The 19,056-nt window shown below is 38.9% G+C and overlaps 1 protein-coding gene across 1 annotated transcript in view; it reads left to right on the top strand.

Annotated features, from left to right (window-relative positions):
* Positions 1 to 19,056, top strand: part of TMPRSS12 (transmembrane serine protease 12) — a 50,436-nt gene that overhangs the window by 11,748 nt on the left and 19,632 nt on the right. Inside the window, exon 4 of the mRNA XM_066254386.1 lies at positions 13,266 to 13,534. Coding sequence (XP_066110483.1) covers positions 13,266 to 13,534 — 269 coding nt within the window. The remainder of the gene's footprint in view (positions 1 to 13,265; positions 13,535 to 19,056) is intronic.

The raw sequence follows: 19,056 nt of genomic DNA, 5'->3' as shown, positions 1-19,056 counted from the left end.
AGCAACTCCCATCCAGCTGCCTAATATACAGATATATTGGAGTCACATTCTCCACAAGTCCAAAAATGAAAAATTTTTATGTTTTTATTTATTTTATTCTTTCTTTTAAATTAAACTTATTGGGGAAATGTTGGTTAATAAAATTATTCATCTAGACAGAAAAAAATAAAACACTGCTCACAAAAATTGGGATATTTTATAGCTTCATATTCATTTTGAAATATCTCCTAATTATATACACTATGGAATACTACTCAGCCATAAGAAATGATGACATCGGAACATTTACAGCAAAATGGTGGGATCTTGATAACATGATACGAAGCGAAATAAGTAAATCAGAAAAAAACAGGAACTATATTATTCCATACGTAGGTGGGACATAATAGTGAAACTAAGAGACATTGATAAGAGTGTGGTGGTTACGGGGGGGAGGGGGAAATGGGAGAGGGATAGGGGGTGGGGAGGGGCACAAAGAAAACAAGATAGAAGGTGACAGAGGACAATCTGACTTTGGGTGGTGGGTATGCAACATAATTGAACGACAAGATAACCTGGACTTGTTATCTTTGAATATATGTATCCTGATTTATTGATGTCACCCCATTAAAAAAATAAAATTATAAAAAAAAAAAAAAGAAATATCTCCTAATCTTTGTGAGCAGTATAATTTCATGGTTGCCCAAGGAAGAGATGCAGTTCAGAAAGAATATGAAAAATGCTGTGAACCAGCACAGCTAGTAATTACAGGTCCTGAGTGGGAACGGTGTGGAATGAAGAAAAGAAGCTTAAAGAGAAAAAATAAGGATGGGATTGGGAGGACTCTTTGCAATGCCTTTAGCTTACAAGAGCAAAACAGCTCCCGATTTGCTTTATTATATAGCCATATGCAAATAAGGAAGTCTCCAATACAAAGTCATACATCTCCAAGGCAACCCAAGAATTCTCCCAAGTGCAGAAACCTTCCACTCTGCATAACTGAAATCAACCAACATCAGAACAAACAAAGGGTGAGAGGAAGGGCATGTTAATTGCTTCTAGTAACTTAAGCAAGTGAAGTGAGGGGGTGGGATGAGTGCAGATACTCAGCTTTATAGCCAATATGGAGGTGTGGGGGAGGAACCTAGCCTTTGTCTAAGCCCCTGGTCATCAAACTGAGCTCGCGAGCCACATGTGGCTTTGGTCCCTTGAGTGTGGCTCTTCCACAAAATACCACGTGTGCGCGCTACCTTGATAAGGACTGTATCTACCTATATAGTTTAAGTTTAAAAAATTTGGCTCTCAAAAGAAATTTCAATCATTGTACTGTTGATGTTTGGCTCTGTTGACTAATGAGTTTGCCGACCACTGGTCTAAGCCTTAAACTGCAAGGGCTTTTTCAATTTGCAGTGTCCCACAGAAAAATCTCCTGGAAGCAACCTCAATCATATGGAAACCTTGGAGTTAAATAGTAGAGAGTTCAAAAATGAAGTTCTGAAAATACTCAACGAGATGCAAGAAAACACTAGTAGGCAATTCGATGTCCTCAGAAAACAAATTAATGAACAAAAAAGATTTAAACTTTAAAACAGAACCAAACCAAGGAACTCAATGCATGAATTGAAAACTGAATTAGCAAGTTTACCTAACAGAACAGACAAGATAGAGGATAAAATCAGTGACATCAAAGATAGGCAAGCAGAAATGATACAGAGGGAAGAAGAGAGACACTCAAGAATTAAAGAAAAAGAAAGAAAGAAAATGATAGAGCTCTATGAGAATTGTCTGACTCCATAAAAAAAGCAGTGTAAGAATTATAGGTATATCAGAAGAAGAGAAGGAGAAGGGAATGGATAGCCTATTTAAACAAATAATTGAGGAAAACTTCCCAAGCCTATAGAAATAGTTAGATCCTCAAATTCAAGAAGCAAACAGAACACCTAGTTACCTCAGCCCAAACAGGCCTTCTCCAAGGCATGTTGTAATAAAACAGTAAAATATCAATGATGAAAGAATCCTCAAGGCAGCTAGGGAAAAGAAGAATATAACCTATGTAAGGCCCATCAAGTTATCATTGGACTTCTCCAGAAACTCTACAAGCAAGAGGAGAGTGGACCCAAACATTCAAACTACTGAAAGAGAGGAATTACCAGCCAAGAATACTATCTCCATCAAAGCTATCCTTCAAATGTGAAGGAGAATTTAAAACTTTTTCAGACATACAGTAGCTGAAGGAATTTATCACCAGAAAACTCCCACTGCAGGAAATTCTCAAGGGGGTTATTTTACTAGATACAAAGAACAAAACAACACAGAACTACAAGTAAAAGTTCCAACAAGGTTACACTGTAAATAAGGATAATCTGTGACAACAGAATCATAAAAGGGGAGAGGATAAAGGTCTGAAGTAGCAAGGGAGGATGGAGGACAGAAGTACTCATAAAACAAAGGACTCCTATATATATGAAACTATTTTTCTCAATAACTTAATGGTAACCACCCATCAAAAAAAAACAAAACTGAAATACATAGCTTAAAAAAAGAGGAAATAGGAGAAAGAAACTTGGAACACCACCAAACAAAAACAAGTGCCAGAAACACAGAGGGAAAAAACCAAAGGAGACACAAAGCTACGAGAAAACAAAATATAAAATGGATATAAGAAATCCTCATGCATCAGTAATTACCCTAAATGTAAATGGACCGAACTTACCAATAAAGAGGCACACAGTAGCAGAGTGGATCAAAAAACAAAACCCAGCCCTGGCCGGTTGGCTCAGCGGTAGAGCGTCGGCCTAGCGTGTGGAGGACCCGGGTTCGATTCCCGGCCAGGGCACACAGGAGAAGCGCCCATTTGCTTCTCCACCCCTCCGCCACGCCTTCCTCTCTGTCTCTCTCTTCCCCTCCCGCAGCCAAGGCTCCATTGGAGCAAAGATGGCCCGGGCGCTGGGGATGGCTCTGTGGCCTCTGCCTCAGGCGCTAGAGTGGCTCTGGTCACAACATGGCGACACCCAGGATGGGCAGAGCATCGCCCCCTGGTGGGCAGAGCTTCGCCCCATGGTGGGCGTGCCGGGTGGATCCCAGTCGGGCGCATGCGGGAGTCTGTCTGACTGTCTCTCCCTGTTTCCAGCTTCAGAGAAATGCAAAAAAACCAACCAAACAAACAAAAAAACCCAAAAAACAAAACCCAAACATATGCTGCTTCCAAGAGATACATCTAAGCTGCGAGGACAAAAGTAGACTCAAAGTGAGAGGTTGGAAAACAATTCTCCAAGCAAATAATATACAAAGAAAAGCAGCTGGTGTAGCCATACTTATATCTGACAATACTAATTTCAAGACAACAAACATAACAAGAAACAGAGATAGGTATTTCATAATGATAAAGGGGATACTATATCAAGAAGACATAACACTCCTTGATATATATGCACCAAATCAGGGAGCACCAAAATATATAAAACAACTACTAATGGAACTAAAATAAGAAGTGACAAAAATACAGTCATAGTTGGATATGTCAACTCAACATTGACAGTTTAGACAGATCATCCAAAGAGAGAATCAATAAAGAATATTGGCCTTAGATGACACACTAAACCAATTGATATTTATAGAATATTTCATCCCAAAACATCAGATAATATGTTCTTTTCCAGGGTTCATGGAACGTTCTCAAGGATAGATCATATGTTGGGCTACAAAACTGAGCTCAACAAATTCAAGAAGACTGACATTATACCAAAGATATTCTCTGACCATAAAGCTCTGAAATTAGGCCCTGGCCGGTTGGCTCAGTGGTAGAGCATCGGCCTGGTGTGCAGGAGTCCCGGGTTCAATTCCCAGCCAGGGCACACAGGAGAAGTGCCCATCTGCTTCTCCACCCCTCCCCCTCTCCTTCCTCTCTGTCTCTCTCTTCCCTTCCCACAGCCAAGGCTCCATTGGAGCAAAGTTGGCCCAGGCACTGAAGATGGCTCTGTGGCCTTTGCCTCAGGCGCTAGAATGGCTCCGGTTGCAACAGAGCGACGCCCCAGATGGACAGAGCCCCCTGGTGGGCATGCCGGGTGGGTCCTGGTCGGGAGCATGCGGGAGTCTGACTGCTTCCCTGTTTCCAACTTCAGGAAAAAAAAAAAAGCTCTGAAATTAGAATCCAACTGCCAAAAGGAAGTAAAGAAACCCATGGGGGGGATGGGGCAAGGAAGGAGAGAGGAGGTAGGGGGAGGGGAGGGGCACAAAGAAAACCAGATAGAAGATGACGGAAGACAATTTGGCTTTGGGTGAGGGGTATACAGCATAATCAAATGTCAAAATAATCTGGAGATGTTTTCTCTCAACATATGTACCCTGATTTATCAATGTCACTGCATTAAATTTAACTTTAAAAAAAACCCACAAAAATATGGAAATTAAACAACATACTTTTAAAAAATGACTGGGTCAAAGAATAAATAAAAGCAGAGATCAAAAGATACATACAGGCCCTGGCTGGTTGGGTCAGTGGTAGAGCATCGGCCTGGTGTATAGATGTCCCAGGTTTAATTCCCAGTCAGGGCACACAGGAAAATGATCATCTGTTTCTCCACCCCTACCCCACTTCCTGTCCTGCAGCCATGGCTCAATGGTTCAAGCCAGTTGGCCCTAGGCACTGAGAATGGCTCTGTAACCTTCACCTCAGGTCCTAAAAATAGCTCAGTTGCTGAGCAACAGATCGAAGCCCAGATGGGCAGAGAATTGCCCTTAGGGGGCTTGCTGGGTAGATCTCAGTCAGGGCACATGCAGGAGTCTGTCTCTCTGCCTTCCTTCTCTCAATAATAATAAAAAAAGACATATACAGGCAAATGAGAAAGACAATATGACATATCAAAACTTCTGGGATCCAGCAAAAACAGTAATAAGAGGGAAGTTTATATTATTACAGGCTTATATCAAGAAATAAGAGAGATCCCAAGTAAACAATCTAACATTAAATCTTAAAGAACTAGAAAAAGAAAAAGAAAGGCAACCCAAAGTCAGCAGAAGAAAGGAAATAATAAAAATCAGAGCAGAACTAAATGAAATAGGGAATAAAAACAACTATAGAAAAAATTAATACAACCAAGAACTGGTGCTTTGACAAAAAATCAATGAAGTCAACAAACCCCTGGTTAAACTCACTAAGGAAAAAAGAGAAATGACTCATATCAACAAAATCCAAAATGAAAGAGGAGAAATTACCAGACATCATAGCTATACAAAGGATCATACTAGAATACTGTGAAAAATTACATGCCACCAAATTCAATAATCTAGAAAAAATGAATAAGTTCCTAGAACAATACAATATTCCTAGACTGAGTCACAAAGAGTAAAAAAACTAAATAGACCAATAAGCAGTGAAGAAATAAAAACAACTATCAAAAACCTCCCAAAAAATAGAAGTCCAGGACGAGATGGTTACACTAGTGAATTCTACAAAACATTCAAAGAAATTTGGTACTTATCCTTCACAAAGGTTTCCAAAAAATTGAAGAGGCAATACTTCCTAACACATTTTAGGAGGGTAACATAACCCTGATACCGAAATCTGGCAAGGACAACACAGACCAATATTTCTAATGAATACAGATGCAAAAATCCTAAACAAAATACTAGAAAATCGAATACAACAGTACATTAAAACAAAACAAAACAAAACAATAACACCATGATCAAGTGGGATTCATTCCAGGAGCACAAGGATGGTTCAATATACACAAATCGATTAATATGATACATCACATCAACAAAACAAAGGATAAAAATGGTAGGATCCCTGCCAGAGCAGGTGGTGGTGCATTGGATAGAGCACTGGCTTGGGACACTGAGGACCCAGCTTTGAAATCACTAGGTCACCAGCTTGAGTGTGGGCTCATCTGGCCTGAGTGCAGGCTCACCAGCTTGAACCTGGGCTCATAGACCTGACCCCATAGTTGCTGGCTTGAGCAAGGGGTCACTGGCTGAGCTTGAGCCCCCTGGTCAAGGTACATAAGAGAAAGCAATCAATGAACAACTAAAGTGCCACAACTATGAGTTATTTCTCATATCTCTCCCTTCCTGTCTGTCTGTCCCTATCTGTCTCTCTTGCTAAAAAATAAATAAATAAATAAATAAATAAATAAATAAATAAATATATATGTGTGTGTATGTATCAATAGATGAAGAAAAATGCATTCAATAAGATACAGCATCCATTTATGTTTAAAACTCAATAAAATGGATATAGAAGCAAAGCACTGCAACATAATAAAGGCCATATATGACAAACAGCCATTTTCATACTAAATAGTGGAAAATGGAAAGCTTTTCCTCTAAAATCAGGAACAAGACAAGGATGCCTACTGTCTCCACTCTTATTCAACATGGACTGAAACTCTTAGCCAACACAGTTAAGCAAGAGAAAGAAATAAAAGGCATTCATATCGGGAAAGATGAAGTAAAGGTAACAATTTTTGCAGATAAAATGATCCTGTATATAGGAAACCCCAAAAACTCCACCAAAAAACTATTAGAAACAATAAATACTGTAAAGTCACAGGATAAATATCAATATGCAAAAGTGTATTACTTTGCGTGACCAGGTGGTGGTGTAGTGGATACAGTGTCAGCCTGGGACACAGAGGACCCAGGTTCAAAACTTTGAGGTCACCAGATTGAGCACTGACTCACCAGCATGAGAAGTTTGCTGGCTTGAGCGTGGGACCATGGACATGACCCCATGGTCACTAGCTTGAGCCCAAGGTTCACTGGTTTGAAGCCCAAGGTCACTAGCTTGAGCACAAGGTCGCTGGCTTGAGCAAGGGGTCACTCGCTCTGCTGTAGTCCCTAGGTCAAGGCACATATGAGAAAGCAATCAATGAACAACTAAGATACCGCAACAAAGAATTGATACTTTTCATCTCTCTCCCTTCTTATCTATCCCTGTCCCTCTCTCTGTCTCTCTTGCTAAATAAATAAACAAATAAATATTGCTTTCCTATACACCAATAAAATACCTAGGAATAAACTTAATAAAGGATGTGAAGGACCTATATACTGAAAACTACAAAGTATTATTAAAAGAAATGGAAAAAGACACAATAAAAGGAAACAATATTCCATGTTCATAGATCAGAAGAATTCACATAGTTAAAATGGCCATATTACCCAAAGCAATATACAAATTTAATGCAACCCCCAATGTCATTTTTTAAAGAAACAGAACAAAAAAATCACCAGATTTGTATGGAACCATAAAAGACCTCAAATAGTCAAAGCAATTCTGAGAAAAAAGAATGAAACTAGAGGTATCACATTACCTGACTTCAAATTATACTATAGAGTCACAATAATCAAAATAGCATGACATTGGCAGAAAAACAGACATACAGACCAGTGGAACAGAATCAAGAGCCCAGAAATCAAACCACATACATATGGGAAAATAATCTTTGACAAAGGAGCCAGAAATATACAATGGAGAAAAGAAAGCCTCTTCAATAAATGGTGCTGGGAAAATTAGAAAGTACATACAAAAGAATGAAATTACTATAGTTTGTCCCCATGAACAAAAATTAATTCAAAATGGATCAAAGACCCAAATTTAAGGTCTGAAACAATAAATTACACAGAAGACATAGGTACTAATCTTTTAGATTTTGGCTGTGGAGAATATTATATGAATTTGACCCCAAAGGCAAGGGAAGTAAAGGCAAAAGTAAATGAATGGGATTGTATTAAACTAAGAAACTTCTGCACAGCAAAAGAAACTGATAACAAAATGAAAAGCCAGCCAACCAAAGAGGAGTTGATATTCACAAAAAACAGCTCTGACAAAGGGTTAATATCTAAAATATATGGAGAACTCACAAAACTTAACAACAAACAATCCAATTAAAAAATGGGGAGAGGACCTGAACAGACACTTCTCTCATGAAGACATAAAAACAACAAACAGATATATAAAAGATGCTCATTTCACTAGCTGTTAGAAAAATGCAAATCAAAACTACAATGAGATACCACCTCACACCTGTTAGATTAGCTATTACCTGTCAACAAGACAGGTAATAACAAGCGTTAGAGAGGATGTGGAGAAAAAGGAACCCTCACTCACTGCTGGTGGGAATGTAAACTGGTACAGACATTATGGAAGACAGTATGGTGTCTCAAAACATTAAGACTAGAGCTACCATATGACCCAACAAAGCCCTCTACTGGATATCTACCTGAAAAACGTTGGTACGCAAAGGCACATTCACCCCCATGTTCATCACAGCTTAATTCACAGTGGCCATGACATGGAAACAACCAAAGTTTCCCTCAATAGAGGATTGGATAAAGAAGATGTGGTACATATATACTGAGTGGAATACTACTCAGCTATAAGAAATGTGGTGGCATAGTGGATAGAGCATCAACCTGGAATGCCGAGGTTGCTGGTTCAAAATCCTGGGCTTGCCCGGTCAAGGCACATATGACAAGCAAGCAATAAACTAAAGTGAAGCAACTATGAGTTGACACTTCTTGCTCCCCACCCACTCTCTGCTCTCTGTAAAATCAGTAAATAAAATCTAAAAAGAAAAAGAAAAAGAAATGATGATCTATTGCCATTTACAACACGAATGGATCTTGAGAACATTATGCTAAGTGAAATAACTAAATCAGAAAAAACTAAATAACTATGTTATTTCACACATATATAGGATATAAAAATGAGACTCATGGACACAGACAAAAGTGAAGTGGTTACCAGGGGGAGTGGGTGAAGGGGAGAGAAGTAAAGAAGGACAAATATACAGTGACAGAAAATGCTTTGATTTTGGATTATGGGCGCATAGCAAAATCAACAGTTCAAAAATGCTATAGAGATGTTTACCTGAAACCTATGTATTCTTACTGACCAATGTCACCCCATTAAATTTAATTTCTAAATTAAAATAATAAAAATTATATAGCACTTTTTTTTTGTATTTTTCCGAAGTGAGAGGTGGGGGGCAGGGGGTTGTCAGACAGACTCCCACATGCACCCGACCAGGATTTACCCAGCATGCCCACCAGGGGCGACACTCGGCCCATCTGGGGCGTTGCTCCATTGCTGCCAGAGCCATTCTAGCACCTGAGGTGGAGGCCATGGAGCCATCCTCAGCACCCGGGCCAGCTTTGCTCCAGAGGTGCCTTGCTGCAGGAAAGGAAGAGAGAGATAGAGAGGAAAGAGAGGGGGAAGGGTGGAGAAGGAGATGGGTGCTTCTTCTGTGTGCCCTGGCTGGGAATTGAACTCGGGACTTCCACACGCCGGGCTGATGCTCTACTGCTGAGCCAACTGGCCAGGACCAGAAATTATACAGCTCTTATGTGCACAATCCTATGCTATATCATCTGTATGTTGCATTGTGTGCACACCACCCAAAGTCAAATAATCTTCTGTCACCATATAGTTGACCTCCTTTACTATCTCCCACCCCTTTCCTCTCTGGAAACCATTACACTGTGGTCTGTGTCTATGAGTTTTTGTCTGTTTTCCTTGTTTATTCATTAGTTGCCAACAATGAATTTTTTCTGTTTTGTTTAATCCTTTCCTTCCTCTGTCTCTCAGATAACAGCATGACCAATAGCTCCACTTCCCGAGAGCTAGCTCTTTCTGTGAAGTAGCTCTAAAGTTTGTTTCTTCTGTCCCCTAAAGCTCCCCACTGATTAAAAGTAGATCCAGAATATCAGTCTCCTTTTCCTTAGCTCATCATTTGCACTACTTTCACTTACACTATTACTATGATAACTACCCTGATGAGTGTGAAGTGTGTGTCTCATTGTGGTTTTGCTTTGCACTAATCACTAGTAATGCTAAACATCTTTCCATGTGCTTACTGGCCATCTTCTTTGGAAAAATACCTTTTCAAGTCCTGTGCCCAATTTTTAATTAGGCTGTTGGGGGGGGGTTAGGTTGTAGGAGTGTTTTATATATTCTGGCCATTAATCCCTTATTAAATATATGTTTTGCAGCTGTTTTCTCTTATTCTGTGGGTTGTCTTTTTATTCTCTTGATAGTGTCCTTTGATGCACAAATTTTTTAAATTTTTAAAAAATTGCCCCTGGCCAGCTAGCTCAATGGTAGAGTTTATACCACTTATCCCCTTTACCTGTTTCACCTACATCCCCAACCTCTCTCCACCCTGGTAACCACGCGTTTGTTTCCTGTATCTGTGAGTCTATTTCTGTTTTGTTTGTTTTATTTACAAGCTTTTAATTTTGATGAAGTTCAATTTATCTTTTTGTTGTTGTTGTTCCTATGCTTTTGGGATCAGATCCAAGAAATCATTGCCAAATCCAACACCATGAAGGTTTTCTCCTGTGTTTTCTTCTATGAGTTTTTATAATTTTACTCTTATATTTAAGTCATTATCTATTTTGAGTTAAGTTTTACATATGGTATAAGGTCCATATGCATATGGTGCATATGATCCAACTTCATTCTTTTGCATGTAGATATCCAATTTTCTCAGCACAATTTGTTGAAAAGACTGTCCATTCTTCTATTGAATTGTCTTGGCATTTTTATTGAAAATCAGTTGACCACAGAGGGAGAAGGATGGGGAGACGAACAGGAGGGTATCATGGGGGATAAATGGTGATGGATGGAGACTTGACTTGGGGTGATGAACACACAATACAGTGTACATATGCTGTGTTGTGGAATTGTGCACCTGAAACCTGTGTACTCTTTTTTTTTTTAACTTAAAAATTTTTTTTTAATTTTATTTTTTTTACAGAGACAGAGAGAGAGTCAGAGAGAGGGATAGATAGGGACAGACAGATGGGAACAGAGAGAGATGAGAAGCATCAATCATTAGTTTTTTGTTGTGACATCTTAGTTGTTTATTGATTGCTTTTCTCATATGTGCCTTGACCGCGGGCCTTCAGCAGACCGAGTAACCCCTTGCTCGAGCCAGCGACCTTGGGGCCAAGCTGGTGAGCTTCGCTCAAACCAGATGAGCCCACGCTCAAGCTGGCAACCTTGGGGTCTTGAACCTGGGTCCTCGGCATCCCAGTCTGACGCTCTATCTACTGCGCCACCTCCTGGTCAGGCTTTTTTTTTTCTGTGTACTCTTGATAACCTAGTGTCACCCCAATAAAATCAAGAGAAAGGAAAAAACTTACAATAAAAAGAAAGGAAAAAATGAAACAATGAAAGAAAGAAAGAGAGAGAAAGAAAAAAAAGAAAAGAAAAGAAAGAAAGAAAACCATTTGACCACATAAGCAAGGGTATATTTCTGGGCTCTCTATTCTTTTCCATTAGTATATATACCTGTCCTTATGCCAACACCACACTGTTTAGATTACTGTAGCTTTGTAGTAAACTTTGGAATCAGTAAGTGTGTGTCCTCCAACTTCATTCTTCTTTAGCAAGATTATTTTGGTTACTTGGGGTGGGGGTGGGGGTCCCTTGATATTCCAAATTAAATTTTCTACTTTGGAAAAAAACATCATGGGACTTTTATAGGAATTGAACATATAGATCGCTTTGGGTATTATTGTTATCCTAACAGTAGTAGGTCTTCCAACCCATTAATGTGGGATGTCTTTCCATTTATGTATTCTTTAATTTCTATTAGCAATGTTTTGTAGTTCACAGTGTGTACAACCTGTTTTTAAATCTTATAGCCTGAATATAAGTTGAAGCAAGTTAAGTTATATAAATTAAGTTTGGAAAAGAAAAGAAACATCATTACTTCCAAGTAGCTTAAAGCAGTGATTTAAAAAAAACAAAAAACACTAGAACTTTAAAACTTTACTACAGACTTTTTAGAGTTTGCCTAGTCCACTTTTAAGAGAGTTAATCATCTTCTATTTCAGGGGTCCCCAAACTTTTTACACAGGGGGCCAGTTCACTGTCCCTCAGACCGTTGGAGGGCAGGACTATAAAAAAAAAACTACGAACAAATCTCTATGCACACTGCACATATCTTATTTTAAAGTAAAAAAACAAAACAGGAACAAATACAATATTTAAAATAAAGAACAAGTAAATTTAAATCAACAAACTGACCAGTATTTCAATGAGAACTATGCTCCTCTCACTGACCACCAATGAAAGAGGTGCTCCTTCAGGAAGTGCGGCGGGGGGCCGCATGCGGTCTGCAGGCCGTAGTTTGGAGACCCCTGTCCTATTTCCTTGGGATAAGTTCTAGGAAATAAAACTGAAGAGTCAAATACAATGCAATTCTTATAGGCTATTGAAACAGGCTACCCAAGTGCTCATCTATTAATACTTTCTACAATGAATAGGAGTCCCTTTGTTATTCTGACTCCTATCTGTAGTGAGCATTATCATCAAATATGCATTCTCACATGCATGTGCACAACACACACCCATATACAAACTTTACCAATTTGAAGGGTGAAAAAGAATTTCAGCATTTGTAAACAACTACATAAAAAGTACAAGTCCTTCCAATCCAATCACAGTTTTAACAACTATAAAATGCTTGGGTATTAATTGTTGATTTTTTACCTACAGAACATCTTTTGGTTTGGTTTAGGTTTTTCTTTTTTCCTTTTTAAGACTGTCAAGATCTATTAGTTGCTTCTTGTTTTTGTATTTAGTGTCATGCTTTATAAAGTCCTTCCTCAGTTCAATGTTATGTATTCATCTATATTTTCTTGCAGATTTCATTTTTATAATTTTTATACTAATTTAATATCCAAGTAGTTTCATTATAAAATTTCAAAACTTTACACAAGTAAAGGGAATAATTAAGTGAATTCCCATATACCAATCACCCAGCTTCAAGTTATCAACTCATGCCTGATCTTGTTTCTTCTTCATCCTTACCAACTCCCCTCTCCAACTATTTTGAAGTAAATCTCAGACACAACACTTTATGAATCTCTAAAAGATAGTTTTATTAAAAATATTTTTGTGTTTATATATTTAATTCTTTTTGAGTTTATTTTAGTGTTTAGTGTTTTTCAGAGATTTCACTTTACAAACTAGTTAGCTGGTTATACCAATACCATTTACTAATTCATACTACACCCACCAGTAAGAAGTACTGCCTTAATCATATAAATTCTCATGTACTTGAGTCTGTGTTTGGACTTTCCGTTCCATAGATCTTTTTCTTTTTTCTTACATCTTGATATTTAGGTTTTATTAGATGTGACTTTATGTCACATAATATTAGGATTAATTTTTTTGGTTATTAATCAACATGGGAAAAACAAAAAGTAATGGGAGATTAAGAATATTTACTTAAATAAATGTGTTTATAATAAGAATATTTACTTTCTTTCAGACAACCTTTAGTGTGGAGAGCTGTGCTTGGAACTAATAATATAGCTGGGAGGCAACCACACACCAAGATTATAAAAGTTAAAGCAATCATCATCCACCCACACTTCAATTTAGAAACTTACGAAAATGATATTGCACTCTTTCATTTAAAAGAAGCAGTGAGGTATAATGACTATATTCAACCTATTTGTCTACCTTTTAATGTTTCCCAAAACCTGGATCGAAACACAAAGTGCATTATAGGTGGCTGGGGAAGAACAGAAGAAGAAGGTAATTACAGTTTGAATTTTATTGATACCATTTTTTCCCCTAATTATTGGAGAAGGGAGCCCTTTTATAATATTTATTTATATCTTTGTATTATGATTTGAACAAGAGGTCTTTACAAACCAGTGAAAAGGAAATGTCTTTTTTTCTTGTCTGTATTTTTTCCTCCTTTGTAGAAGAGACAAAATTATCTTCTAAAGCAGAAACAGAGACTTTCTCTGGTTATACATGTCAAGATACTCGAACCTTTTGACGTCCTTAGCATGACAGATCTAAGTGTCTCTGTCATTTTTGAGACTCATGTGGAATAAGGTCAGCTATGTGACAGAATTGCTTATCTTAAATAATAAGCTTCTGGCTGTAGGTAATCAACTTATGTCCTTTAAAAAAATTTTTTTTAACAGAGACAGAGAGAGGGATAGATAGGGACAGTCAGGAACAGAGAGAGATGAGAAGCGTCAATTATCAGTTTTTCGTTGTGACGCCTTCGTTGTTCATTGATTGCTTTCTCATGTGTGCCTTGACTGTGGTCCTTCAGCAGACCGAGTAACCCTTTGCTCAAGCCAGCGAACTTGGGTCCAAGCTGGTGAGCTTTGCCCAAACCAAATGAGCCCACGCTTAAGCTGGCGACCTCGGGGTCTCGAACCTGGGTCCTCTGCATCCCAGTCCGATGCTCTATCCACTGCGCCACTGCCTGGTCAGGCTATGTCCTTTTAAATTTAATGCCCTGTTTAGTATTAAACAGGTTGACTGCCATGTATCTTCTTTAGTATACAAAGGGGCACCAATTGTTCACTGGCTAAACTAGCGGGATAAATTTAAAAACGTAGAAAACAAGGCCCTGGCTGGTTGGCTCAGTGGTAGAACGTCTGCTCGGCATGTGGAAGTCATGGATTCGATTCCCGGCCAGAGCACACAGGAGAAGCGGCCATTTGCCTCTCCACTCCACCCCCTCTCGCTTCTCTCTCTCTCTCCCTACCCCTTCCCACAGCCATGGCTTGCTTGGAGCAAGTTGGTCCAGGTGCTTAGGATGGCTCCATAGCCTCCACCTCAGGTGCTAAAAAGAGCTCAGTTGCTGAGCAACAGAGCAATGCTCCAGATGGGCAGAGCATTGCCCCCTAGTGGGTTTGCTGGGTGGATCCTGGTCAGGGCTCATGCAGGAGTCTGTCTCTCTGCCTCCTCTCCTCTCACTGAATAAAAAAAAAAAAGTAGATAACAATCTATTACTTTGGGAATAACAACAGCTACTGTTTGGGAGCACTAACCATGTTTCAGGCCCTATTCTTAAAAATAGAACTAGCATATGACCCATGACCCAGCAATCCCTCTACTGGGTATATACCCTCAAAACTAGAAAACGTTGGTATGTAAAGACACATGCACCCCCATGTTCATCGCAACATTCTTCACAGTGGCCAAGACATGGAAACAACCAAAGTGTTTTTTATAGAGGATTAGATAAAGAAGATGTGGTACATGTATACAATGGAATACTACTCAGCCATAAGAAATGATAATATAGTGTCATTTACGACAAACGTGGATGGACCCTGAGAACATTATACTGTAATAAGTAAATCAGAGAAGGCTAAGAACTGTATAATTTCATACACAGGTGGGATATAAAACTGAGACTTATGGACATAGATAAAAGTGCAGTGGTTACTAGAAGGTGGAGGACATGGGGGAGGGATAGAGGAAGGGTATAAAGAGGGACAAATATGAGGTGACAGAAAATGATTTGACTTTGGGTGATGGGTATACAACATAATCAACTGTTCAAATGCTATAGAAATGTTTACCGGAAACCTATGTACTCTTACTCATCAATGTTACCCTGTTAAATGTAATTTTCTAAATAAAAAAAGAAAGCAATAAAAAAATGAAGTATTAGAAACCCTGGCCGGTTGGCTCAGTGGTAGAGCGTCGGCCTGGCGTGCAGGAGTCATGGGTTCGATTCCTGGCCAGGGCACACAGGAGAGGCGCCCATCTGCTTTTCCACCCCTCCTTCTCTCCTTTCTCTCTGTCTTTCTCTTCTCCTCCCGCAGCCAAGGCTCCTTTGGAGCAAAGTTGGCCCGGGCACTGAGGATGGCTCTATGGCCTTTGCCTCAGGTGCTAGAATGGCCCTGGTTGCAACAGAGCAACGCCCCAGATGGGCAGAGCATCGCCCCCTGGTGGGCATGCTGGGTGGATCCTGGTCGGGTGCATGCGGCAGTCTGTCTGACTGCCTCCCCGTTTCCAACTTCAGAAAAATACAAAAAAAAAAAAAAATTAAGTCTGACCTGTGGTGGCGCAGTGGATAAAGCGTTGACCTGGAAATACTGAGGTCGCCGGTTCGAAACCCTGGGCTTGCCTGGTCAAGGCACATATGGGAGTTGATGCTTCCAGCTCCTCCCCCCCTTCTCTCTCTCTCTGTCTCTCCCTCTCCTCTCTTAAATGAATAAATAAATAAAAATTTAAAAAAAAGAACTCGCGTTAAAAAAATTAAATAAATAATTAAAAAATTAAAAAATGAAGTATTGGAACAATTATTTAAGAATACAAAACCAGGGTTAAAAATGGAAGTGAAAATTCAAAAACAAGAGAAAGATGGCAATATTAGAAAAAGGCCAAGATTGGATATAGAAACAAATGGCCCTTTTAATGATGAAACAATACCAGGAAGTAACAAAATATTTCAAGGAAATAAAAGTAGGAAGAAATATGATCTCAAGAAAGAATTACAATGGTCACATAAAGAAGAATCTGCTAACAATGACAGTCTTCAGGAGTGAGATGCTGCCAAGGAAGGAGTCACTGACTGAATTTAGATCTCTGCCTGCAGAAATGCACCAAGTGAAAGTGATGATTATGGTTGACTAAAGAATTCCAAGAAATAGGGAAAGGTCACACTTCCTGGAGAGGAAAACTCCCTCAGATCACTGGAGGATCAAATATAATTGCTCATCATGCTTGAAAAGAATACAGAATTAGAAGACTGGTTAAGGCAGGAAATAGAGGTGCAAAGTCAACATGGAAAAGCAGTCTCTTGTCAGTGATCTCTTTAGATAAAATCCTAATATAAAAAGAAGAAAAGTAATGATTTTATAGAGAAGCTGTGGAAAAACATTTCCTGTCAGGTATTACTTTCTGTTTCCTCTGGGATAGATGCATACAGTATATACAAGGGATTTAAGATTCAGATATTCTATCGCCTGAATTTGGCAAATGCCCAAAACTCCAAAAATAAAAAGAGGTTGATATAATAAATTGCCCAAAATTACAGAGCAAACTAGGTAAGGGGTCAAAATTCAAGCCCAGGGCAGCCAGTCTCAAAACTCATTTGTTTCTACTATTTTATATCATCTCTCACAATGTCATACATTATCATGATCTATAGGAAGAGAGTAATAATACCTATCAGAGAATTGTTTTGAGGATTAAGTTGGCTCTCTAGTAACATGATTGATTAGATGCACCCACCAACCTTCTCACTTAAAACTATTGGAAGGGGATAAAATACATAGGTCAAGGACCGAATGTGAGGATAAAAACTTGAATAACCAAAGTTGGCATTCACCTTCAGGGTCTTTACCAAATTGGTAACATTGAATATTGATTTCTGTAGTTTCATGGGCCTTGAGAGGGTTGAAGAACAAAGCCTGCTCAAGTGTAATGTGGGGAGACTCCCATAAAACTGGAGCTTCAGGACTGTATTCTAAGAATGAGTCAGACTTATGATCCAGCATATAGCTCATGTATACATAGTTCAACTATGATAGAGTTATGTTCAAAGCAGAAGGATGGGAAAAGCTACACTATGGCAATATGAATCAAAAGAAAACTGGAATAACCTGACCAGGTGGTGGCACAGTGGATAGAGCGTCGGACTGGGATGCAGAGGACCCAGGTTTGAGACCTTGAGGTCACAGGCTTGAGCACGAGCTCATCTGGTTTGAGCAAGGCTCACCAGCTTGAGCCCAAGGTCGCTGGCTTGAGCAAGGGGTTACTCGGTCTGCTGTAGCCCTCCAGTCAAGGCACATATGAGAAAGCAATCAATGAACAACTAAGGTGCTGCCATGAAAAATTGATGCTTCTCCTCTCTCTATTCCTGTCTGTTTGTCCCTATCTGTCCCTCTCTGTCACACAAAAAAAGTAATTACAAAAAGAAAGCTGGAATAAACTTCTGGTCATCTAAAGAACTAGAAAAATAACAAATAAAGCCCAAAACAAGTAGAAGTAAGGAAATAATAAAGATGAGAATGGAAATAAAAGGGTCTTAAAGAAAATAATAGGAAAAAGCAACAATACCAAGAGCAGCGTTTTTTTTGAAAAGATAAACAAAATTGATAAACTTTTAATCAGATTCATCAAAAAAGAGAGAAAGAGGATCCAAATAAATAAGTACAGAAATAAAAGAGGAGCAGTGACAACTGATACCACAGAAATACAAAGCATTTTAAGGAAATACTATGAACAATTATATGCCAATAAGTTGGACAACCTAGAAGTAGACAAATTCCTAGAAACATACAACCTTTAAAGAACAAATCAGAAAGAAACAAAATCTGAATAGACCCATAACTACTAACAAAATTGAAGCAATAGTAAAAAAAACAACAGCTGCCTGCCCTGTGGTGGCGCAGTGGATAAAGCATCGACCTGGAATGCTGAGTTTGCTGGTTCAAAACCCTGGGCTTGCCTGGTCAGGGCACATACGAGAAGCAACTGTTACAGGTTGATGCGTACGGTTCCTCCCTCCCCGCTTTCTATCTCTCTTCTCTCCCTCTAAAATCAATAAATAAAATATTAAAAAAAAATAAACTCCCATCAAACAAAAGTTCTGGACCACATGGCTTCACAGGTGAATTTTAGCAAACATTTTAAAAGGAATGAACATCTATCATTCTTAAACTAAAACTATTTAAAAAAACTGAAGAGGAAGGAAGGCTCCCAAGCTTATTTTTATGAGGTCAGTATCACCCTGATTCCAAAACCAGAAAAGGATACTACAAAAAAAAAAAAAAAAAAAAAAAGAGAGAGAATTATAGGTCAATATTCCTGATGAACATAGATGCAAAAATCTTCAACACAATATATTTTTTTTTATATGTGCCCCATCTTCTTTATCCAGTCCTCTATTTTTTTTACAGTGATTAACAGCCTTTAAGCAAACTCTTGGCCAATACAGCAAGAATCCATGAATGAGTAGTGTCCTTAACATGTTCCCCAAGTCCAAGTTGGCCCCATCACCATGCCAAATCCCCGAAAAATGCAACCCAACCACAGTTCAGTCTGTTAGGAGCCACCACAGGGAGCAGGAGTCCAGGAAAGTTCCCCACAGGAAAAGTCCGCATGGCACTGGAATTGTTAGCAAACCTAATTCAACAATACATTATGAAAGTCATACACCATGATCAACTGGTATTTATTCCTGGGGTGCAAGATTGTTTCAGTATCCACGAATCTCTTAACATGATACACCACATAAACAAAGTGAAGGATAAAAATCATATAATTATAATAGATGCAGAAAAGTTTTTCAC

The sequence above is a fragment of the Saccopteryx bilineata genome, chromosome 2 (assembly GCF_036850765.1).
Source record: "Saccopteryx bilineata isolate mSacBil1 chromosome 2, mSacBil1_pri_phased_curated, whole genome shotgun sequence".
Classification (NCBI taxonomy): domain Eukaryota; kingdom Metazoa; phylum Chordata; class Mammalia; order Chiroptera; family Emballonuridae; genus Saccopteryx; species Saccopteryx bilineata.
This window is presented reverse-complemented; position numbering and strand designations above follow the sequence as displayed.